Source organism: Dasypus novemcinctus, chromosome 9 (assembly GCF_030445035.2).
Source record: "Dasypus novemcinctus isolate mDasNov1 chromosome 9, mDasNov1.1.hap2, whole genome shotgun sequence".
Lineage (NCBI taxonomy): Eukaryota > Metazoa > Chordata > Mammalia > Cingulata > Dasypodidae > Dasypus > Dasypus novemcinctus.
In genome coordinates this window covers 81,104,531-81,130,239 of record NC_080681.1, presented here as the reverse complement: position 1 = coordinate 81,130,239, position 25,709 = coordinate 81,104,531, and the positions used below count along the sequence as shown (strand labels likewise).

At 44.1% G+C, this 25,709-nt stretch overlaps 1 protein-coding gene across 1 annotated transcript in view; it reads right to left on the bottom strand.

Annotated features, from left to right (window-relative positions):
- The window catches only part of LOC101439276 (calreticulin-like), a 34,082-nt gene extending 8,786 nt beyond the window's left edge, over positions 1-25,296 (bottom strand). The window contains exons 1-7 of the mRNA XM_004476520.1: positions 25,197-25,296; positions 15,460-15,561; positions 12,238-12,441; positions 5,553-5,647; positions 4,206-4,415; positions 2,593-2,706; positions 1,628-1,771 (exon numbers count right to left, since the gene is read on the bottom strand). Of these exons, the coding sequence (XP_004476577.1) occupies positions 1,628-1,771; positions 2,593-2,706; positions 4,206-4,415; positions 5,553-5,647; positions 12,238-12,441; positions 15,460-15,561; positions 25,197-25,296 (969 nt within the window). The remainder of the gene's footprint in view (positions 1-1,627; positions 1,772-2,592; positions 2,707-4,205; positions 4,416-5,552; positions 5,648-12,237; positions 12,442-15,459; positions 15,562-25,196) is intronic.
- Positions 25,297-25,709: the final 413 nt, after the last annotated feature.

Here is a 25,709-nt window from a genome sequence, read left to right as displayed (position 1 = left end):
CTGCTATGTATTAAAAGGAAACAGTTAAGGGAAAAAAAGATAACCATGGGAACTTGTGCAAACTTATCCACATTTTTCAGAAGAGACAAGGAAAGAGGATACATTCTGTTCCTTCCTTTATCACTCCTTGCCTCCTTCCCTTCCTTCCTCCTTCCTTTTCTCTTAAACCCCTACCATATGTCCAGTAATTTTTACACATCAGCTTCCACTCCTCTATGGGTCACTGGTGCCAGGAAACCAAGAAAGTGGAAGGAATGACTTCAAAAGGAAAGTCTGTCCCAGAGAAATTTGGCGACTGCATTGCACAAAGCACTGGTCAGAAAGAGAGACTTCCATAGCCACGCCATGAACTTCTGGGATACACCTAAGGACCAGTGGCTGCAGTTTTGAGGCTCTATCATTAAGTGGGTATAGTCATTAAAGCAGGGACTTTATAGCCAACAGATATGTGTTTGAATCCAGTCTCTATCAAGCACTAGCTATGTGCCCTTGGGCATGTCACTTGACATTTCTGAATCTGCATTCTCGCAAATGTCGAACAGGGGTAATAAGGAGTAATAATATCTATCTTAGGTGTTGTGAGAATTAGGCAGATTATATTGGTAAAGCACTTGAACCCAGGCCAGTGTTCAAAAATTGAATTTCCTTCCTCTTCAGAGGGATTCTTCTTGCAGAACTATGAGTACAGCTTTTAAAAGGTCTCCTGGGAGGGATCACGGACCAGGGGCCTTGACTTTGCCTTTTCATGAGTTGTGCAAGAATCCACCCATCCTCAGTAACAGGTCCCAGGGGAGAGAGAAATAGAGAGAGACTAATGCTCCAAAGGCCTGAGTATCTGAACTCATCCCTTTTCCTTTTAATCACAGCCAGGAAAGATGACAAGCAGAGAAAGGGAGGCTAGGTCAGGCCCTGTCATGGCTGGGACAGTCACCCCCAACTTTTTCCCAGGGATTTTAATGTTTCAAAGTTTTACTATATCTCTGCTTCTCCTTTATCCTTAGAACTGCCCCCATGAAGCATGTAGGACAAACAGGCAAAATAAAGAATTGGAACTCTGAATCGGGAGTTAAAAACAACAACAACCTATACTCAAATCCCAGTTTTTCTGCTTAGCAGGTTTTCGGCTTACCAGATATTATATATTTAACTTATATATTTAACATTTCTAAGCCTTAGTTTTTGCATTTAGAAATGAAAGATTTCACAGTGAGGATTAAATGGCATATGCAAAGTCTCTATTGCACAGCCTGGGACATGGTAGGGGTTCAGTAAATTTTAGCTATTATAATTATTAGAATGAATACAATTAGCTTCATTTTATTTTATTCTATCTATCTATCTATCCATCCATCCATCCATCAATCCATCCATCCATGCCAGGATTCAAACCCAAGTTTGCCTGGCTCCAAAGGCCACTCCGCTCCTGTAGTGTGATATTATCATTATTATTATTATTATTATTATTTGCAAACACTTTCCCTTACCCCCATGTTTAAGATGAACAGTTTGGGGCTTAGAAAGATCAAGACTTATTCAAGTCTTGTGACTTCCAGCTTGGGGCTCTTTCCACTTGGTGAAAGATTTAGAGAAACTGTTGATCAGCAGCTCTGAGCCCAGAGAGATTTACCTGCCAAAGGTCCAGGCCAAGAACACTAATATTATGATAGTGACAAATGGTGGGGTCAGGCTTATATTTAGGGTTGTCTATTTCTGGATGAATCCATTCCCCTTGGTAATTGGGATTGTCAATGATCCGAGGTTTCCACTGTCCCTAAACAAAGAACCAAAGAGTGAACATGGAGTTAATATGTTTCCATTCTTCTGATTTCAGTCAGAAAGGCCTATTTAGAAAGACAGTTGTATATTAGGCAGAGGGGATTCAGAGCAGGATTCCTGGAGCTTCTTTCCCCTTTTTTGAACAAACAGACAAGACTCTACCAAATTCCCCTTTCTACTCAGAAGGTGATGAAGGAGGTGGCAGGGACCTATGCTAACATCGGCCCCATCGCTTTGCAGAGACTCATTCATGAAGTCCGGAAAATACAGCTTCACAGGGACCATCGTCTGAGGCCCTGGCACTTGGGGCTGTTCTCTTCCTGTTGTGTAGCACAGGAAACTGTGGCCAAATAAAATCATGCTTCTCCAGCCAGTTTTGTCTCTGAGCCATGTGATAGCTTATTCCTTCATCTTCCTCTTGAGTCTTATACTAGGCTGGAAGTTAGCCCTTAAAAGGAAGTCCTCCCCACCTCCTAATGACTTTGGCTCGTTCATGTCCTATCCCTTCCCCTTCGGCCCACTTCTGAGACTTCAGGTTCCTGACCCCTGACCCACTTCCTGTTTTGACCAGATTCCTCTGACTTGTTGCTTTCTGCCTCTGGACAAATCTCTCACCCAGTATTGCCAAGCCCTCTACCTCCCAGTATTGGCCTTTACCAGCCCACCCTCTCCCAAGCAGGCATTTGGGAGTGAGGCTCGGATGAGGCTATATATAGTCCTCTAAGGGGGAAGATATGCACAAGATGTCAGAGTAAACAGAAACTTATATCTCTTCTGTCTTACTTCCCACCCTCAGTGGGAAGAGAGACCTCTCACCTTATACTTTGGGTTTGGAATCAGAGGCCCCTCCCATACCCCATCCATCTCCTCATTCCAGTCATCTGGCTTCTTGGCCTCTGGGTCTGGGATGTACTCAAAGTCTTCCCAGTCCTAAAAAGAAATGTTTCTCCATAAGGACAGGTACAAGTGGCCAGAATGAAAGAGGGGTCCAAAGCATGTCAGGCTGCTCTGAACCTGGGTCACTGCCCCTGTCACCCTTCTGTCCCACTGCTGGGCCTATCAATCCCTTGGAAGAAGGTCTAGCCCAGGACTCTGGAGATAAACCCAATGCAGGAAAGAAAAATACATTAAGCACTGCTGATCCCTGACCCTGGGCTCACCATCACCCTGACTGTGAGTACTTTAAGCTCAAATGAGATGTGGTCACCCATTCACTGACAAGGATTCATTCATCTCCGGCCCTGCTCCTCTCCCAATCATGTACCCCTATTATCACGATGGGGCTTCCAGCCTGGGTCCCAGTTCCTGAAACCCTCTCTCGATGACCTGCCTTTTACTCCAGGATGTTCTAAGACCTATGTCAGTCCTCCCTTATACTCCAGATCCCTCCTATTTCCAGGACAGAGCTCCAAGCCACCGAAAACCTCTTCCAACTTCTACATTTTCTATAATTCAAAGCTCCAAGGCTTTGTTCAGTCTATGTGACAGTTCACCTTGGTGCTGGTCATTTGCTGACTTCCATGCCCAGCCCATGAGACTCATGATCGTTTGGCCCAACCCTCTAGGCCCTGGCCTATCTCAGCAGCTTTGTGATTTCTGAGACATACAGTCAGCCTTCTATCCTGGCAGCTATTGGGTTGATAGAGCCCTGGTCCACTCAGTAGGGGACACAGAGGCCTGTCCCTCTCTCCTCTTCCCCAGGCCCTGAGTAAACCCTGACTCTATCAGGTACATGGTCATTATCAGGAGGGAGGTTCTATGGTTAAGTTTGCCGCCCTGAGCCTGTGCCTGCTGGGCCTGGCAGTAAGCCCAGCACCTTACATCCTTGTGGTGCTGAAGGCCCTGACACTTCCTAACCATCTGCCATAATTTCCCAACTACATCTCAGTCCCCTGGAATTGCAGCCCTTTGCTGAATCTCCCTACACATGGCTGGGCCACTGCCAGCCACTCTGCAGGCCTCTCCCTAGGCCTGGACTTCAGCTGCTGCGTCCCACGCTACCACCTGCCTGACACCCAGCATCTCCACCACCTGGAGCTGATGCTTCCCTAACCCATGGGGTAGGAATGTGGCATGTGAGGGGCTTGGGAAAGTCACTCCATTTTCTTTATCCATAACATGCTAAATCAGTTATATGACATCATATCCATAAAATGAAAATGCAATTTCCTTAAAGGGGGGATCGGAACACTCACTCTGTTCACAGGGACCACCAGAAGGATCTGATTAAGTACCTAGTACGTAGTAGATCCTCTGCAAATGTTGAGTAACTGCCTCCTTCCCTCCACATTTTTTTGGATACCAGTATTTAGCTGGACAACTTCTTGGGGGACTGGTACCCCCAGACTCCTCTACTGTTTCCAACTTCCTTTTGCCAACTCCATGGTGGAGGCCCTCCCTGTTTCCCCACCAAACACCCTCTCTCTGACCTCTGGTTTCTTATCTTCAGGATCCTCTATTTGCAGACGTTCATCCCATTTCCTTGGTTTCCGTGCATAGGGGTCTTTTATCTTCCTGGGAGGCAAGAAGTCCCAATCGTCCTCCAGATCCCCGGCTGCCACCTGCTGGTTGTCGATTTTGACTTCATAAGTAGCATTTGGGCGAATGATCAGAGTGTACAGATGAGTGTCTTTATTGATCTATAAAGAGAACAGGGGAATATCTCAATTGTGTTGCGCACTGCACCCCGTCCCTTGCCCTGTTTCTCTGGTTACCCTGCAGAGACTCTGGGGTTCATTCTCCTAAGTATAAACTCAGAGGAGCCTTCCCTAACCCCCTATACTGGGTCGTTAGCCTCCCCTGATCTCCCTCAACCCCTATTCCCACCTCCACCAGAGCTCAGATCACTCTAGAGATCACTATTTGTCTGTCCTAATACTATGATACTATTAGACTATGAGTTCCTCAATGGCTGGAGTCATGTCTGATTCTTCTCTTATGCCTGCAACTCCCAGCACAAGGTCTGCCCCAGAGGGGAACATCAGGGAGCCACTACACATACATGTATACAGTCCTGCTAATGAAAGCCTTGGGCCTGCGCATGAGTTCTCCAATAATCCAGGTCATCCTGGCTTCTTTAGACTCATGTCCTGTGCTCCAGCTGTGCTAAACCTCATGCAGTGCCATTGTCTCTCACATCTCCTTGGTTTTCTCACTTTTACCTTTTCGAAGAATTCAGTCCACCCTAAAATAGTCACACCCCTTCACAGGATCCATTCTTTCTCATTTTTCAAAATTCAGCACAGGAGAAATCTTCTCTAAGAAGAATTTCCTAAATCTTGTGGTTTCCTAAGTCTGGCACAGACTCTGATCACACTGGGTGATCACTCTCCTTTACTTGACTGTCACTGTCACTGCACTGTGAGTTCTGTGGGGGCAGAGACTGTCTGACTCACTGTGTCTCTAGCCCAAGGCCCAGCACAGAGTTGGCACTCAATGAGTACCTGTTAAGCTGCTGCTGAGATCTAGCTATTATCCTCCAACCAATCTGGTGTGATGTGACTAAGATAAATCCAACACCACTGCCTCCACTTCTAATCTCAACATTTTCCTCCTCCAATCTAGTAATGAGGACTGCCATGCCAAACATTGTTGCAAGAGAGGACCTCATATGACTTCCTAGGGGATTAAGTGCTCCCAAATGGACTCCTGCACCTTATAGCACTTATCTAGGTCTATTTCCTAACCTGTAAAATGGTCTTTACTTACAGGGTTTTTGTAAGGCTTAAATGAGATAACATATGTAAAACAGGCTTAGGACCTGCTTGCATACTTACCCTGCACTTGATGGTCTTGTTGTTCTCATGATATTTCCCTTGGTAATGAAGGATGACCTGTACCTTGTTGTTGCCAAAGCCACAGATGTCAGGGCCTGGAAATTAAACCTCAGTGTATAAGTACTCACCACTTTCAGGTAGTTTGCCTGGTCTGAGGCCAAGATCCAAGGCAGATTCTACCTGTGTATCAAGCAGGCTCCCAGATGGAAATTTAGGATTATTTGAGGAGGATTTACTATAGACGGTTTATAGAAATGTGGGCAAGGTGGTGAGAAAATGTAAATAATGCTGTCCTTGGGGCTGTTTCACTCCTCGGTCTGAAGGGGCAAGGAGAAGGAATGGTTTCCAGAGACCTGTGCAAAGGGAAGCCAGGTAGGAAGCTCTTCTCTTCCTCTGATCTCCTGCCAGGGCTCCACATGGGTCAAACCCACCAGAAGCCCCTCCTGTGCTAGGCCTGGGCTAGGCACTTTATACAACATCATTTAATTCTCTCAACAAGTAGGTGCTATTATCCCCACTTCTAGCTAGGAAAAGTGTGGCTCAGAAAGGTTAAACAACATGCCCATGTTCAAACAGTTAATAAGTAGCTAGGATTCAAACCCAAGTCTAACTAGCAGCAAAGTTTGTGCTTTTCTGCTCCTCCATGCTGAGAACTTGAAAAACATTTTTCTAAGGAAACAATATATATGGTAGGTAGATTCTTAGGCTTGCTCACGAAAGCCTCATTAATCCTAAATACACAGTACTATGAGTTCCAGTTGCTATATCAGAGAGGGGCAGGAATGACAGACCAGTGACCACTCTAACCAAACTCCGATGCTTTACTTCATGCTGGACTAATCTACAGAAGCCTATTTAATCTTTAACGATCTCTGAGGCCTCTGCACTGGGGCCTCCCTCTTAATGTTTCTGTTAGACAATTCCTTCTAAGTTCCACCTAGGCGCCCTAGCAACACTTCATAGAAATTATAACAACCCCCAGGTCCTGAGCACATACTCCATGCCAGGTTATTTATACAGTCTTTCACTAAATCTTAATACCTAACTGGGAAGGCTGTGTAGGGGACAATAGTCATTTTCTGGCCCATTTTGCCCTGGCGCTCAGCACCCTGGTCTCCTTTTGGGGAAATTATTCCCCCTCCAGTGTGTGTTGTCTTGGTGGGAGGGTATATAAAGTGACCTGCCCTCCAACAGAAGTCCAAAGGGTCCCTGGTGGATCTTCCTTTCAAGTCTTTTACTTCATTGCCCCAGTACAGCCAAGGCCATTCATACTTTCCCTCCCAGGACTTTGAACCTTCAGAGGAATGAGGAGTTTGTTCAATCCAGTAGGGTGACTGCACTGATAGAGAGGCTACTGGCTTGTTTCCAAATCTGTGTCTTCATCTTTTCCACCAATTCTGTGAGTTTTGCAATAGCCTTTTCATATATTTCTTTTTTAATGTAAATTGCTATGTTTTGATTTCTCTTATTTACAATAAAGTATGCTGGTGAAACTTAATAATTTTATTTCTATTTTCAAGATGAGGAAACTTTAAGGTTCAGTGGGCTTAACCAACTTGACCAAGATCATAATAGAGAAAGAATTGGTACCCTAGTCTGTCCAACTCCAAAGTTTATTTTCTTTATACTAAGCTTCTCTGCCTCCTAGATAATATTTACTTTCCCCACTTCTGTGGGAACTAGGGCTCTACTTCTCTTGTCAAACCTTCTAGGCTGTTTTAAACCACCAGTGACTCTTCTGGGTCTGGGCAAAGGGCTGAGCCACAGTAGAATGGAGGTAATAAGAGAGTGTGGCATCTTTCTGTTCCCTTCCAGGACATTCCCTAGACTTTCTGGTGCCAGCTCTGGGGAATGACCCACTTCTCTTGGATATATTGCATATCCTCACAATCTTAACTTCTTCATTTTCAGAATGGCCCTAATGTGACCTTTTAGAGTTCAAAAGATTTAATAGATATATTGCTGTCATCATTGTACTTTTCCCCCTTTCTTCTCTCCCATCCTTCAGCCTCATCTTCTGGCTAGAGTTCTTCTCCCTCTTGATCCTGAAGAACAGAGTTCAATCTCCAGCTTCTCCACTTCCTTCATTTCTTAGAGCATCTTATTGTTTTAGTAGAATATTCTAAATCGAAGAGATTTTACAGCCACTAATGACGGAAAAACTCAAGGGAGACTGAGAGGCACTGTCCTACAATTAATTTCTTCTGTTTTATTGTAGCTCCCTCTGTATGGAGTGCCCCTTAAGCAAAGCTTTTATTAAAATAAAACATATATGTAATAAAATCACTTCTCCCTTCCATTCCTTCCCCATCTCCTTCAAAAAAATTTTCTGAACTATTTTTTCTCTTCTCTCCCCCCAAGACAGCTCCCTCATGTTTGCTCTTTGTTTTTGCTTGTTGTTTGCACTCAGTTGTCTGCTTGTTGTTTTGTGGGGTTTTTTTTTTTTTTTTTTTTTGGCTTGTTGTCATCTCTTGGTCTATTTTTTCTTTAGGAGGCACCAGGTACTGAACCTGGGACCTCCTGTGTGGGAGGCAGGTGCTCAACTGCTTGAACCACTTCTGCTCCCCTCCTTCAAAATTTTAATAGTCATTGTCTAGAAAATGAAATTCAAGCTCCTTAGTGTACATTTAAAGGCATTGAGGAATAGCTTTTAACCTAGTTTTTTTCAAATTCATCTCCCATGTTATTACTCTCTGACTATATCCTCCATACGCACATTTTAATTTCTTTCTTCTGAGCTTCTGCACACTTACTTCCTCCACCTTATTCTCTGCCTACTAACATCTTATTCTTCAAAGAACAATTCATACCTCCTCCAAAAAGAAACCACTTAGACTGAATTATGCCATCTGTGATCTCATAGCACCTCAACACTTTTTTTTTTAATAATACCTCTTTAAAAGTATGTCTTACATTCCACCTTTAAAAAAAAACTTAATCTTAAACCTGCATTCCCGCTAAACTGAAGTAGAGAAGGAGTAAAAGGAATACAATCTTTAGAGGCAGGCAGACTGGGTTCAAATCCTTTCTTGCTTTTGTTTTTGCAGCTGTAAAATGGAGATCTTAACAGTACCTTGTGGAAAAGTGGCTTACTGGAAATCGGGGGGTGGAGGAAGGATGTGAGTTAATGTCTGTAGGGGTGGAATCTGTGATGAGCTGGGGGTAAGTATGAGCACAAAGAAGGGACAAAATGGGGGCAAGGGGTTACCTTCGGGTGGGGTTTTCTGGGTTTGAGGGGGTCTGGGGATGGGAAGAGGGGAAATATGGTCCAAGAAATAGGTGGGAGGGAGGGGCAACATACAAACATGGGAGAGTGCCAGAAGTTCATTGAGAACTAAATGTTGAGTAAAACGTATCAAAGTATAAGTAGGAGGGTTACCTGGTTAGGACGCTCAGGGGGTATGGTCTGATGCGGGAGGACTCCGGAGGGAATAGCTGAAGGCTCATTTTGCCAAGGTGTGTTCTACCATTGGGTGGGGTGGACCCATATCCTGGGGAAGACTAATGCCGTCGAATAGAGAGAACTGTATCTCTCGTGAGAAAGGACGGCTCCCAGGGCATTAGATTGGCAGGCGTTGTGGGCCCTAAGGGGAGGGGAAAATGGACGTGCAATGGATGGAACAAAGGTAAATAAGGGGGCAAAAGAGGAGTTATGTGAGAGTACACGAGGATGAATATAAAACAGCTAATATTACACCAAAAACATATAGGGGATGACAGACTAATAATGAAAACCATAAGACAAAACATAGGATAACTAAAAAATTTAGAAAACTGTACAACCTAAAGTATGGACCACATAGTAAGCACAAATGTTACCTTGTTTGAAAACTATAGTTTCGGAATCTGTACATCAGTTTCAGGAAATATGATATGAATAAGTTAAAAGATTATTGCTGTGGAAGGGAAAAGGTTTTATGGTGGATCTGGGGAAATACTGTATATTGTATATATGAATTTTGGTGATCTAAGACTCTTCTGAAGCTGACATTATGTTGGGATTCACTTTACGGGAAGTTTTGGATCACAGAGTGGTTCAACAATGGCAGCGGAGGAATACTGATATGGGATGTTATTGACAGGATATATATGGTTGACAGGGAGTTATACAGGGTATATGCCCAGGGTATATGGTAATATCTATATATACTCATAGTGGAAACAATTAAAAACAACAGCTGGGGGGGTACTGGGCTCCTGGCCGGGGGGTCACTTTTGTGGGCCCTGGGAGAGCAGCGGCAATCCTCCAGGTGCAACGGCAAGAACCAGGAAGGAAGGAGGGCCCAACAGTGGGCTCTTGATACTAATGGCTACACTTTTGAGCCTATGCACCTGCAATAAGAACAAGGCCTAGAGTAGCATTGTGCCTGGGGGTTTCCTCCTGACAGCCTTCATGTTACTCAAATGTGGCCACTCTCACAGCCAAACTCAGCGTGTAGATGTGATGCATTCCCCCCCAGCGTGGGACACGACACCCGGGGATGAGCCTCCCTGGCACCGAGGGATCACTACCACATACCAGCTGAAGAAGCAACTAGAAAATGACCTTGAATTAAAGATTCAATGCGGAACAGCAGAATATACCTATCTACATATAATAACATGACTTCGGGAAGCGGTTTGACCTAATGTAAGGGGGAAATGGAAAAGAGAAATGAGATTATAAGGCTGTGAGTCTCTAAAAAAGAGTCTGGAGGTTGTCAGAAGGAATACCCCTATGTACAACTGAACAGAGTCTAAGAGACAGATAAGGTAGATACAACCCCAGGTATTGGTTCTTTTGAGGGATAAAGAGACCCACGGGTTCTATGGTCATGGCAGAAGGGGTTCACTGCCATGACAGATGGCCCTTCTTTGGAGCTGGTGTTTCTGCGTGATGGAAATGGACTCAGAGGGGATCTCTTTTCACAAGACTTGCATGCTACTTTATTGGAATTGTAGTTGGTGCTGGGTTTAAGATATATGTAGGGGATTTGAATCTCTGGACTGATAATATGACACCCAGGCCCAGAGCCTCAACAGACTTCAGCTCCTACACTTTGACTTATTGGACTTACTCCACTCAGCTAACATGGAGTTGAAGAAGGTCAACCACCACAACATGGAGCCTAGAGTGTCTACAACTAGAAGCGGGAAGAGTGCATCCAGTACCCATGTGGAATCTAAGCCCTCACTTGACATAGGTGTGCAATGGACACAACCAATCCAATGTCCACAGAGAAAATGTGGAATGGGTGTGGGAACGGTAGCCATGGGGGCTGCTGGGTGTGGGGAATGGGAGGAAGAGATGAGATGTGGAGGCGTTTTCGGGACATGGAGTTGTCCTGGATAGTGCTTCACGGACAATTACGGGACACTGTAGATCCCCCCAGGGCCCACTGGATGGAACGTGAGAGAGTCTGGGCTATGATGTGGACCATTGACTATGGGGTGCAGTGATGTTCAGAGATGAACTTACCAGGTGCAATGGATGTATCACGATGATGGGAGAGAGTGTTGCTGTGGGGGGAGTGGGGGGCGGGGGCGGTGGGGTTGAATGGGACCTCATATATTTTTTTAATGTAATTAAAAAATAATAATAATAATAAATAAATATTTAAAAAAAACAAAAAAAAAAACAGTACCTTGTTAGGTTGTTCAAAGATAAACAATAGTCACATGGAAAGAAAAAACTGATATCTAAAAAATGATTTCCAACTTTCCCACCACCTCTAGGGACACACACACACACACACATATAAACTCTTTCTGAGAAGGGTGGATTCTGAGGAAAATAGAGAGATGGGCAGAGACACAAATTTTAGCCACCCAGAGTGCTATATCACTCTACATAATAAAGAGACTATTTGAGTGGTGGGATGAAGCAATGCAGACTGGAAAAGGGGGCAAAGCGGTGGGTGGCCTATCTATCTTCCCAATGGGATTTAAAGCCCCTCTCAATTAGAGTGGTGTTGAATCACCATCCCAGAATCCTCAGGATTGGAGAATTTTTGGACTAAAATAGGCCGTAGCAGAGAGTTGTGGCAAGGGCTTAAAGGGAGAGATCTGAAACTCCCCAGGAAATAAAGAAATGGTTGGAGAGAATTTTAAGGAAATTTTGCTGTATGATATGTAGAGTAATCCTTTCCTCCTACTTTGTACAAAAGCATCCAAAGAAAATCTACATTCTGTTATCACTGCTTGGGAGTTGGATTTGTGGTTTTTTAATATAACAACATTGAAATTGGATTTGAGGTTGGAGCTGAGAGCTGAACTGCCCCAAGAAGACCCAGTTACATATTTAGATTTTAGGAGGCAACACTCTGGACACATAAAGGTGATTGCCCTGACCTGCACCTTTCTCTTGCTGAGGGCTGGAACCTCCTTCGGAGCACAGTGCCTTACTGGAACAGATAGCTTCAAGAATGTTTGCACAGTTTATGACCCCCTCCTACTTCACTGAAAGCTGGAGCTGTTCCCTGTACTAGTGTCATGTTGATTCCATGTGACTCCCCACCCCCTTGACCTATTTATATTTAAAATTTAGGTTTAGAGTTCTTACAGGTCTTTGAAGCATGCTACTGTGTAGGGGAAAGCTAACACATTAGGCAATTTCTGTTCCACGTTTAGCAAGGCTTTCCTTCTATTACAGTGACTCTCATTAAGACCTCCTGGGGCTAGCAGTGGCTACCATCAAAGAGCTTACCAAACATGATGTAATACTCCGACTCTGAATTCATATCCTCTTGGTTCAGGGTGTCAGGAAAGAGTTTCACATAGCCGCCACCACAATCGATGCCTTGCTCATGTTTTACTGAAAACTGAACCACCAAGGTCTCGTTCTCATTGCTGAACGGCTTAAACCTGGTTGAGAGGGCATAAAACTTGGCATCTTCACTGGTCTGAAGACCTGAGAGCAGAGAGCAGAGTCTTTAGGCTTAAATGGCCAAAGAGCTTCCAAAGAGACCCAGCACATGGCCTAACTAACCCCTGCTACTTTCCTGTGCACCTATTGTTTGCCAGGTGCTGTGCTGGATATTTTGTGTACATTATCCCATTCAAGTCTTAGAGCAACCCTGTAAAATAGATATTATCCCTACTTTACAAATTAGAAGTGAGTTATGGGGATTGAAGTGATTGCTTGGGGTCACACAGCTAGTAAGGAACTGAGCTGGGACTTTAGGCCATATTTCTCTGATTCTTTCTCCTATGCCATGCAGCCTCTGGTTTTCAAGAAATACTTGAATACTGCTCTGCAGCTTTACAAAATAAGGCCCCATTTCTTCTCAGGCTCCTTGTGTGTCCAGAATCAGTCTCTGCCTATCATGCATCAGTGCTGTGTTAGGTAGAGACCTGGCACCGCCTCTTCAAACAAATAATAATAATTGCTTACATTTATTGAACACTTATCCTTCACCAGGCAATGTGCTTCACTGACATGTATAACTTCTCCTAATCCTCATAAAACCCCCATGAGGTGGACTCTGTTAATATCTTTGTGTCACCGTGAAGTCACTGGGGCTCTCACTTGTCCAGGATCATACAACCAGTAAGTCTGTCTGATTCCAGAGTCCCCAACCTCAACCACAAGACTTCACCTTCTCCTCCAGTGACTATCAGGGTTATAAGAGTCTAACCACATTACTTTTTTTTTTTAAGATTTATTTTTATTTATCTCTCTCCCCCACCCCCACCCCCAGTTGTCTGCTCTCTGTGTCCATTCACTGAGTGTTTTTTTGTGTCCGCTTCTATTCTTGTCAGCGGTACCGGGAAACTGTGTTTCTTTTTGATTCGTCATCTTGCTGCATCAGCTCTCTGTGTGTGCGGTGCCACTCCTGGGCAGGCTGAACTTTCTTTTGCACTAGGCAGCTCTCCTTACAGGGAGCACTCCTTGCATGTGGGGCTCCCCTACATGGGGGATACCCCTGCGTGGCATGGCACTTCTTGTGCGCATCAGCACTGTGCGTGGGCCAGTTCCACACGGGTCAAGGAGGCCCCGGGTTTGAACTGTGGACCTCCCATATGGTAGGCGGATGCTCTATCTGTTCAGCCAAGCCCGCTTCCCAAACCACATTACTTTTTAGATGAGAAAATCAAACCTCAGGGCGAGGCATACAGGAGATGCTTAATAAATGTGTTAAATTACATGGAAGGGGGAAGCGGACTTGGCCCAATGGATAGGGCGTCCACCTACCACATGGGAGGTCACGGGCCTCCTTGACCCACGTGGAGCTGGCCCATGCGCAGTGCTGATGCGCACAAGGAGTGCCGTGCCACGAAGGGGTGTCCCCCGTGCAGGGGAGACCCACGCACAAGGAGTGCACCCCGTAAGGAGAGCCGCCCAGCGTGAAAGAAATTGCAGCCTGCTCAAGAATGGAGCCACACACATGGAGAGCTGACACAACAAGATGATGCAACAAAAAAAGAAACACAGATTCCCAGTACCTCTGATAAGGATAGAAGTGGTCACAGAAGAACACACAGTGAATGGACACAGAGAGCAGACAACTGGGGGTGGGGATGGGGAAGGAGAGAGAAATTAAAAAAAAAAAAAAAAATCTAAAAAAAAATTACATGAAAGACTCACAGGTCATGGATTCTGGTTCAGAAAACGTCTCTTGAGCATCTATAGCATACCATGCTCCAAGTTAAGCACTTTCATGTCTGATACTGCCTTAGGAGCTATATGCATTTTAAAATAAGCTTACTTCCCCTTCAAGTGGGGATGGAGTAACCCAGGGTGATTTCAGGGAAGAATGAGAGGGCCCAAGGGAAAGAGCACTGAACCCACAGGCAGAAGATCCAGATTGTGTATCTACTCTGCCAAAATTTGCTATGTAGCCCAGCATAATCTCCCCTCTCTCTGAAGCTTATTTGCACCCGAAAGGCTCTTCTAGAGCACAAGAGAAGAACCCAAAGAACAAGAGTGGGGTGAGATGTGAGGGGCAACTGAAGAATGAAACTGTGAGGACATGGATGCCTGTGCAGACTGCCTCAGAGTCCCCAAGGCACAGGCATAGTTGGCCACCCATAGGTGGCTCAGTCAGCTTCCAGTTCTCTCTCCTCTGCAAACAGTTTTCCAGAGTGGAGGAGATTTAAAGTGCCTGCGCCAGTCCCTCATTCTCTCCTTTAATAAACATGAAAATGAGATTCATAACTGTAGCCAGGAAGGAGAAGATGGGAAATCACTCCAGTAGAAGATCAATGAATTCTATTTATAGGACAAAAACTTCCTCAGACGAAAACCCAAGCCCACGGACGGTGTCCTCAGAGTTCACCCTGTCTAATGAGCGTTGCATTTTTATCTCCATCTAATATCAAGGCTCAGAGAAGTCAAAGGACTTGCCCAGATTATGCAGCCAGTAAGTCATGGAGCTATGAGTTACCCCTAGGTCTGTCTCCATTCTCCATTGTATCATGTTGCTCTAGGGAAGAGCAATATTTTGAGGCTATACAGTACTTTCCCCATTTCAAGTGCAGACTGTAATTTGAAAAATCCTAAAGTTGGGAAAAGCAGTATGGTCTAGTGGTTATGAACACAGAACTTGGAGTCAGACCTAGATTCAGATGAGCTCTGCCTCTTGCCAGCAGTTTGTGTAGCCTTGGACAAATTGCTTAACTTCTCTGAGACCCCTCTGCAAAACTGAGAAAATAATAGTAACTACCACATTATTAGGTGGTGTATTAAGTATTAGGAGAATTAATAAGGTTAATATATGTAAGGGCTTAGTTTAAATACCTGTTGTTCAATAAATGGCCATTATAATTTTTCTTGAGATTGTCTTCAAGAAGCCTGTTCACTCTTTACCATCTACTACATTCTTATTTTAAGAAAAAGAAATGAATTGGTGATCATGAATAAAAACAATTGTATACAAACAGATTTTTTTTCTAGTCAGTTAGTATATTCCTGAATTTCAATAATTACCTTTATCTTTCTCTTTGTCTCCATAAAATTTTCCTGCAGTCAGCTGAAATTTACCATAATCCGGCTTATGTTTAGATTCCACCCACCGTTTTTTCCATCCATCTAAGGGTAGAGGAGAAAAAAAGGAGCACACAGAAATGATCTGTGTTTTCTTACTGTCAATAGAATGCAGCCAAGGCCGACCAAGCTTTATGGAAAAGGTAAGGGAATATTAGGAGATGATTCCAATATTTCTGAAATCTCCCTCACTGTCTATTTTAATTTTCCAGCTGGTGTATAGTAAATTGGCTTAAACAATGGGAATTTATTGGCTCATGGTTTCGAGGTTAGGAGAAGTCCAAAATTGAGGCATCAGCAAAGGATGCTTTCTCCCAGAAGACTGTGGAGACCTGGGGCTGGCTGCCCGTGATACTTGGTCCTTGGCTTTTCTGTCACATGACAATGCATGTGGCAGCCTCTCCTGGCTTCTTTTGCTGTGCCTGTCTGACTTTCACTCTGTTTATAAAGAACTCCAGAAATCCAGATTAAAGTCCAACCTGATTTAGTTGGGCCATACCTTAACTGAAGTAACATCTTGATGAGATTTTATTTACAATTTTTCCACATCCACCAGAATGCAGACCAAGACCAGGAACATGTCCAAACTAGACAACACAATTCCATATACCACATTATCTGATGCCTGAATCCTACCCTTTGTGCACTACGTGTAGAAAGGCCTAACTACCAAATAGAACATGAATGTCCCACCCATGCTCCACCTTGACGGTTAAATTCTGAAATGCACCATGGAAATGTATGGTTGAAAAAGATGAGACATTTTCAATCATAAAAGTAGATAGAAAAGTACAGTTAGGGGGACCAAGCCCTTATGTATATTTCATGTTTACTAAAATAAAATAATAAAATCAGCTCACCAGATAAAGAGATTAGCAATATCACTTCATGCTTCTTGAATTAGTAATGAGCTATTGTACAATCAGCTTCCACTTACTCTTCCTTATTGCTTAAATTGTTTAGACTCTCCCTTGCTGTTTCAAGGAGATGCTGATAAATTTGTTTTGTTTTGGCATGTAGACAAAGAGACATTCTTCTCGGGACCTGGAACTCCACCAAACATTCAATGCCTTTTTGGTTTTATGCCTCAGAGTTTCTGACTCCCACATCCTGGGCCCACCATGATCCCAAATCACAGGGCAATTTGGCAGCTTGAGATGGAAGAGGCCTTGAGGGTAGCCTTTACTTCATCTCCCCTGCAGCTGAGTGGACACTTCTCAAATCTCCTTCCCAATATCCAGTGTTACTGCCTTAACCTGACCTATGAAAATGCCACATCAAAACACATCTGAGAAGACCACTCTGAACTGGTTCTGTCCCCTTACTCAGATCTGAGGACTCAACTACCTTCCCTCAAGAAACCTAGAGGACTCGGGCTTGCTTTCCATTGCTTCTTCTGGCCCTCCCAAGGTCTCAGTGTTACACAGGCCAGGAATTCTCAATGACCCCTCATCTACCACTCCCTCTTGAGAGGGGGGTTTCAGGAGGTTCTTTTTGCCTAAAGTTGCTGTGGTTTCAGTAGACCCTGCTTCTCCCACCATAGTTGGCTGAATGAAGGATAAGGATAAGAATTGATGCCCAAGTCAAAAAATTCATTATCATATACGTTAGGCCCTGTGTTTGACTTCCTAAAAACTTAACCTCATTTATTCCCATGTACGATGCTATGAGATAGATATTATTCATTCTATTTTGTATCTAGTAGTGGTGGATCTGAGATTTAAACCCACACCTGTCTGATTTCAAGCATGGCCTCTCTCTCCTCTGGGGCAAGAAGGAGATACAGGGAAAATGCTATGGAGAAAAAAATGTATAATAATAATAAAAGCCACCATATAGTAGGCATTGTGCTGCATATTTTACATGAACTATCTCATTACATTCTCACAACAGATCTACGATGAATCTGGTTTCTTCCCCCATTCAAAAGTTGAGGAAAATGAGGCTCAGAACCTTGCCTGAGAGCACAGCTTTTAAGTGGGTAAGCTAGGCTCAGACCCAGGCCTTTGCAACACCAGTCTGTACTTTTAAGCCAATACTTTTAATCCCACTACTACAAGGTTTCCCAGAACGGGATGTGTATGAAAAGCCCTTTGTAACCTAAAAAGTGTGCAGGAAGTGTCAGATTCAATTATAGTACTTTACTAAGGTTTGTAATTAATACAGTCATTCATGTAGAATTCAAGTAATGCCTATCTTTCCTACTAGACTGGTAAACTCCAAAACTCTTGCCCATGATTGTGTCCCTGGGTTTAGCGCAGAGTCAATTTCAAAAATAATCTCTTGAATGGATGCATGATCATGGTTTTTGCCTAAGCCATGAGATTCTCAACCTTACAAATGGATTGATTGGTTCATTTATCCATTGAAAAATGCTAACTGAGCTTAACAAGCATGGACAGACAAACCTTGGCCTTGGACTTTATGGTAGGGGAGGTTAGAACAGAACTCAGGACTTCTCATCACTAATTATTATTCTGGGTAAATGTATTGGTACAAGTCAACCCTGACATAATTTAGGATGTCTCAAAATAAGGAGTCACATAAGGACAGATAAGGTATGATTTCACTTATATGAAATATCTAGAAATAGCAAATTCTTAGCAATAAAGTAGATTAGAGGATGCCAAGGCAAAGAGGGAGGTGGGGGTAGAAGGAGGAATTGTTACTTGGTAGGTACAGAGTATTTATAAATTTTGAAAGTTTCTAAATAAAATTAATTTTAGAATAATAAGAAACCTGACATTAGGAGAATAATGTCACCTGCTTAATAAAGTCACATTTTAATGTTTACTATATGAAAAAGTTCAAGTGAAAATGACCCTTAGCATTCATTTCATCTGACCTCCTAATATCACAGATAGGGAAACTGAAGCCCAGAGAAGGAAGTGACTTGCTCATGACATCTAGTTGTCAGTTGTAGAGCTGAGACTAGAACCCAGTTCTTCTGCACTCTGGCATTCAATAAATATCTTTTTTTTTTAAGATTTATTTAATTTATTTCTCTTCCCTTCCCCCCGTTGTCTGCTCTCTGTGTCCACTCGCTGTGTGTTCCTCTGTGTCCACTTGCATTCTTGTCGTGGCACCGGGAAACTGTGTCGCTTTTTTTGATTCATCATCTTGCTGCGTCAGGTCTCCATGTGTGCGGCACAACTCTGGGTGGGCTGTGGTTTTTTTTCACTCAGGGTGGCCCTCCTTGCAAGGTGCACTCCTTGCACGTGGGGCACTCCTATGCAGGGGACACCCCTGCATGACACGGCACTCATTGCATGGCAGCACTGCACATGGGCCAGCTCATCACATGGGTCAGGAAGCCCTGGGTATTGAACCCTGGATCCTCCATATGGTAGGCAGATGCTCTGTCAGTTGAGCCAGAACCACTTCCCAATAAATATTTCTTGAACATTCACTTTGTGCCTGTAACAGGTCAAAGACATGAATCTGACAAGGTCCCTGCCTTCAGGGAGATCATAGTCATAGTCATTTTTGTTTTTGTTTTTTGAGCACTTCCTTATTTTCTGGCACTACAAGAATATTCAGGGTTGTCTTGCATATTTCCTGCTCCAGTCCTAAAATCAGCCATTTCTCTAAGAAGCTCTAGTGTCTTTTATTGGTGAATAGTATTGGAAACCATTAGATGGATTTATTTTTTAAAGTCAGCTTTTTAATTGAAGTACAATATATGTTCAGATATGGGCACAAACCATAAGAATATAGCATATTTAAACTTTAAGAGAGAAAATTTTAAGGTAAATTATCCAGGGATCTGGAATTGCAGTCACTAATGATGTATTAATTCCAAATCTCATTGCATCTCCCTTATAGACTCCCTCTCATATCTACAAAACAAAATAATCAAGGCCAGAGTGGATACATCTGACAAGAAGAGAGAGGGAGAGGCTTCAATAGTCTTTCAACAGATTTCCTCTATCAATCCATCTATTTATTCATTTGTTTATTATGGGCTTATTATGTGCTAGGCAGTGAGCAAAGCAACTGTTCCTCCCTTACATTCTAATTGGAAAGGATGATTACAATCTTGAAACAAAATAATATATAAATATGAAACATGGTATCAGGCAATAATAATTCTATGAAGAAAATTAAGAATGACAGGGTGTTGTTTTAGATGGGGTGGCCAGATTTTAGTAAATTACCCTCTGAGCAAGTGGCAGAATCAGGACTTGAAGTCTCATCTGTCTGATTCCAAAGTCTCTGCTTTTGCCTCCACCTCCCTGAGGTCCCCAGAGAGGTTTCCCTGCCATCAGTTTGTACTTGAGCCTGGAAAGGCCAGCTGGATCAGGCCTCTTCAGTTCGGGCATGTGTCCAGGGTGATTCTTTCCCAGACCCAGCATGTCCAAGTATCCACGATCTGCAGATGGTCCCAATTGCTTATCAGTCGGAGGCCTGAGCAGCAGGCTGTTCCTCAGCCCTGCTGGGCTGTCCTTGGCGGTCTGAGCCAGCTGGGCACAGAGGCCCTTTGTCTCGGAATGGCTCTTCAGCCAAGTTTTCATGGTCAAGTCTGAGAGCTGGCAGAATTCACATTCACACATACACACACACACCTTGTGACTCCTGCATCATTCAGCCTCTCATCTGAATTCCAGTTTCCTCCTGCCTGATTTTGTATTTTTACAATGGACACTGCTGTCACCATCAATCCTCCCTTCACACCTATTCATATCATTAATATAATGATTCTCCAATTCAATCAACCAACATTTCTGTATATCCTAAAATGCCAAGCTCCATGCAAGGCCTGGATTTCAAAAGCTCGTGTTGTCCCTGAGGCCACTGGTACTACTACCTGCTGGCCACCTGACACCTGACAGCTTATATAATTTGTCTAAGGTCAATGTATCCCTCATGGAGGCGGGAGACCTGGGTTCAACTCACATCTCTGCCACTGACTCACTGTGAGACTTTTGGAAAATCACCTCTTCTCTCTGAGTCTCCCTTTCCCCATCTGTACAACGAAAGGGTGGAACTCTAAGGGCCTTGCACACCCTCTGGTCACTGACATACCCTCTGATTGCTGTGGCCTGTAACAGTTGGAGAACAGCAGAAATAAAGGCTTTTTCCTCACTTCTGCAATCTCAAACATACCCTTCCATGAGGCTTTCTATCCTCCAATTCTCACATTCTGTTACTTGAAGAACACCTGTTCTTTGACTTCCTCCATTTCTTCTCAGGCTACTGGCTTCTTCTTGCCTACCTCTCACACTCTTTATTCCCTCCCACTTCTTTCCACAGCTTTTCACTGAGCTCTTTCTATGTGCCAGGCACTAGGCCAGGTGCAGGTGTTATAAAGTTGAAAGAGATTGCGAGTCCCTTGCCTTGCTCACTCCTCACACTCCCTCGCCCATGTGCCTTCTGCACCTTCTCCCTAAACAACCGAATCTTTCACCTTCATTACGCATCCCAAGTTTCCTAATTAGGGGAATTTCTACTTCCCACCTCAGCCAAAATTCTCCACAGTGTAGTCCATACCTGCAGGATTCACTTTCCAAGCACTTATCCACCCTTCAAACCATTGCAGTTAGGCTCCCCCCCCCACCATTCCAATGAGTTATCAAATGAATTTCCTAACAATAAAATGCAATGAATGATTTCAAGACTTTGCCTTACTTCACCTCCTTACAGCATTTGACACTAGCTGTAAAACTTTAAGAAAGCAACTCAACGTCTCTGAATCCCATAACAAAAAGAAAGAATAGCATCTTCCTGATAGAATTTCTGAGAGACTCAGTAAAGTGATTTATAAAGAAAAGTATTCCCTGGTACACAACATTCTACAAAGATTAAATTTTTTTTTTTTTTTTTTTTTTAAGATTTATTTATTTATTTAATTCCCCCCCCTCCCCTGGTTGTCTGTTCTTGGTGTCTATTTGCTGCGTCTTGTTTCTTTGTCCGCTTCTGTTGTCGTCAGCGGCTCGGGAAGTGTGGGCAGCGCCATTCCTGGGCAGGCTGCTCTTTCTTTTCACGCTGGGCGGCTTTCCTCACGGGCGCACTCCTTGCGCGTGGGGCTCCCCCACGCGGGGGACACCCTTGCGTGGCACGGCACTCCTTGCGCGCATTAGCGCTGCGCATGGGCCAGCTCCACACGGGTCAAGGAGGCCCGGGGCTTGAACCGCGGACCTCCCATGTGGTAGACGGACGCCCTAACCACTGGGCCAAAGTCCGTTTCCTTTTCTTTTTTTTTTTTTTTTTTTTCAAAGATTAAATCTTGACTCAGTTCCGATTTTGATTTCCCAGTCCCTGACAACCAGGAAGGGTTTGCCATGGCTAGTATGAGCAATGTGATCTCTGAAAATGGTCACTCCTTAGGAGAAATCATTCATTCATTCATTCAACAAAAAATATTGAGTCCCTCCTATGTGTTTTTTCTAGGCACTGTTATAGGTGCTGTGAATAAGCAATGAACAAGACAGAGAAGGACTATATTCTCAGGAAGCTAATCGAATGGAAGGAGAGAGAAGCAATAAATAAATACATGAACAAGAAAATAACCATATAGTGAAAAGCATTCTAAAAGAATTAAGCATGCAAGGATTGATGTAGAAACTTTTGAAGATGACATGTATTTACATCTTGATTGTGGTGATACAGGTATACACATTTGTCAAAATTCAATAAGTGGTACACTTTCAGTGGGTACATTTTATTTTATGTAAATTCTATCTCATTAAAGCTGATTTTAAAAAAATTAAGTCACATAAAGAAATACATATTTATTTAACTACTTATGGGGAAATAATTTTAGATAAGATGAACAAGGAAGTTCCCCCCTTCCACCCCCTGCAAGAAGGAGACATTTAAGCAGACTCCTGAATGATAGGAAGAGGCAAATCATGGGAAGGGCTAAGGGAAGAATATTCCAGCCAGAAGTCACAGCAAGAGCAAAGGCCACGAGAAGGAACTGATCTTGGAATGTAGGAAAAACAGCAAGAAAGCCAACGTGGCTGGCATGTAATGAATAATTGGGAGATAAGATTTGAGAGATAGGCAGGGGCCAGATAACAGAGATTCCTGTAGGCCATTGTAAAAAGGTTGGATTTTATGCTAAGTTTAATAATAGGAAGGCACTGTAGATTTTAAGTTTCAGAATGATACAATCTGGACCTTTCAAAAGGATCATTCTGAGATCATTTATGAGAGAAGATACTAGGGGAAAGCAAAAATAGACTTGGCCTAGGGTAGGTAGCAACATGGAAGGGAAAAATAATCAAATTCAGAATATATTTCTAATGTAGAGTCAATTGGTCTTGCTGATGGAGTAGATGTGAGAGAAGAAACAAATAAAGGAATCAAGGATGACACTTAGGTTTTGACCTGAGCAACCAAGTAAGATTGGGACCCTTATAAAGATGGAGAAGACCAGCCATAGAGTAGGTTGGAGGAGAAAACAAGAGTTTTTCTTTTAGACATGTTAAGTCTGAGATGGTCATGAACTTACTGGTGCCTGGTTTATACATCAGCCTTTTATGAGTTTGGATAGAAAAGTCTGTATCTAAATCTTCCCAGTTCTAAATACCCTAATAGTATTGGGCTTCTGGATCTTCTAAGTTTAGGATAAACCTCATAATACTGATGATCCCACTAACCAGCCCCTCTTAACTAGTAAGCAGAATCTGGCCCTGATCATCTCTCTCTGAATTCAGTTTTCAGCATAATGATTACATTTTGGATTGATTCCTTTAAGGTAGGCACTCGATCTTAACAATTTCATGTTTCTACTACAGGGAGATTTCTTAAAACAATTCTCTTCATGAGGTGTGTTTTGGGGGGGTTTTATCTATGTTCAATTCATCATTCAATGATTCAATAACCCTGTTCTGGCACCTCTCTGGGCCAGGAGCTGACTTTGATATTGGGAAAGCAGGGGAGAATCAGGTAAATAGACAACCATAGTGTGAGCGGGACTGACACGAAGGAAGCACTGGGGTTGTGGGGATCAGGGGAGGCCTAGGGGCGGCTTCCTGGAGGAGATGACATCATCTACATCAGCCTTACCTCTACATAAGCTGCTGAGTTTTGTTCTTGATTTTGGCCTTACCAACTGTCTTGGGCTCCAGAGTCCCTGTCTGCATGATTCCAAGGAGCATTTCATAAATGTTTATTCGTAACATTCTTGGGCACCTCACTTCTAAAACAATGGGCAAGTGGTGCTCAGCCCTCGGGGAGGTAACTGCAGGTCTGTGCGTGTTCTCTCTGCCTTCTGACAGGATGAGTTGTGATGTAAGTAAAATCCAGCCCAGGCAGGAGGGCGGGCCCAAGAGCTAGCAGTCAGAAGCTTAGACTCACAGAGCTCCCTGCAAAGGATGGTTGGCATCAATCATAAAATGGGGGTCCTTGGTAGGACTTGTGCCTTGTAAAAAGGTTTCCCTGGAGGGGCTTCCTGCATCTCACTCTTCAGCCAACTCCTAAAGATCTCTCCTATCTGTCCCTTCCCCTCTACTCTCACCAATATCACTCTGGAACAGGCTTTATCACTTTTCACCAAGATGATTACAAGATTACAGTAGCCTACAGATAGTTTTTCTGTCTCCAAACTCAGCTTCAGTCAGCTTACAATCCACCCTCCACCACGTTTTTGCTGAAGTGCCCTTTCTAATATCCAGGTCCGATCTTGTCTGTCCCCTGCTTACTACATGTACTAGCTCCCCACTGCTTTCAGCAAAAGCCCAGGCTCCTTAGCCCCCTTGCCTTGGCCCCTACCTGCTTCTTCAGTCTCACTTTAACCACCTTCCCCTTCATACTTTCTAGTTCCCTGGAGATGACACTACTGTCTTCCATAACTTGGAATCTTTGTACCAGCTATTCTTCTGACTGCAATGTCCTTCTTCCCATCTCTGTACTCCTGATAAACTCTTACTCATCCTTCAAAACCTTGCTTGTGTTTCACCTTCTCCTGAAGTTGTCTGGGCCACTCCCCATTCCTAGAGTTATTCTTCCTTTTAACCACTTCTGTACCTTGTTACCCTAAATACAGTGTTACTTGTATCGCAGATTGGGAAATTAAATCTCAGAAAGGAGAATGGAACGGGCTTACCCAGGCTTTAGAGGTGGAATATGGACTCAAATCCAAACAACACTGGTTGCTAAGCAAGTGCACCCCACTGCCCTCTCAAAGAATCAGACTTTGCACACACACACATCAATAGTATTTTTCAGGGTGAAATCGCAACACTGAACACCTGTCCTAAGGTAAGTAAGCCCTGCCGTAATTCTGCTGAAGTTCTTGAGGCAAAACAAGATGACCTCCAGATCCTCTGGGAGCTGATATTTTACGACACACAAAATTTTTTCACTATTAATGCTCACATCTTCCTTCCCGGGTTCACTTGTATAAGTTTTCAGGATGAAGGAAAGGGAACAAACATTTATTGCACACCTACTATATACTAGGGACTATGCTTTACACACCTTATTTGATTTCCAGAACAGTGTTGCAAGATCCATATTGTTGTCCTCAATTTTTAGAGAAGGAAAACACAGACAGGGTAAGTGACTCACCCAAGAGCGCACAGCTAGAAAGCAGCGAGCAGGGACTTGAACTGAAGTCCTTCTAGCTCTAAACCGGTCCAACCTAGGAAAGCCAGCCTGACCATTGGGACAAGGGATTGAGGAAGAGCAGGTAGCAGTCTGGTCTGCTGTGCCTCCCCGGCCCCGCCGCTTACCCCCGTCTTCGAACTCCTCGCGCAGGTAGACGCGGCGCTGCGCTGGCGCCTCCAGCGCGCAGGCCGCCAGGAGCAGCGGCAGCAGTCGCAGCCTCCTCATTCTGCCGAGCTCCGCGGGCCGCGTCCCAGTGCACCGCCTCAGAACGCTGCTGCCCTGGCCAGGTGCTCGGTGCTGGGGCGTCGCCTCTGCGCAGACCTTGAGGCGGGGGCTAGCATCACCTCCACCCGCACCTGGCCGCCTTCCATTCGCGGCCTGCGGAGTAGTTGGGCACTGCGGCCAATGGTTGGGGACCACGCGCGGAGAGTGCTGGCGGACGGGGGAGCGAATAGAGAGCCGTTGAGGGAGCTGCAGGGCTCGGTCCCTAAGGAGTGGGAGAGCGGCAGGGCCAGCTGGGGTCAGCCTCTTGGGGCCAGTGAGCCTAGGAGCTGCTGCCTGCTGGTTTCATAGTGCTTGCACGTTCTTCTTTCCATTATCCTTCCATCATCCATCCATCCATCCATCCACCCATCCAT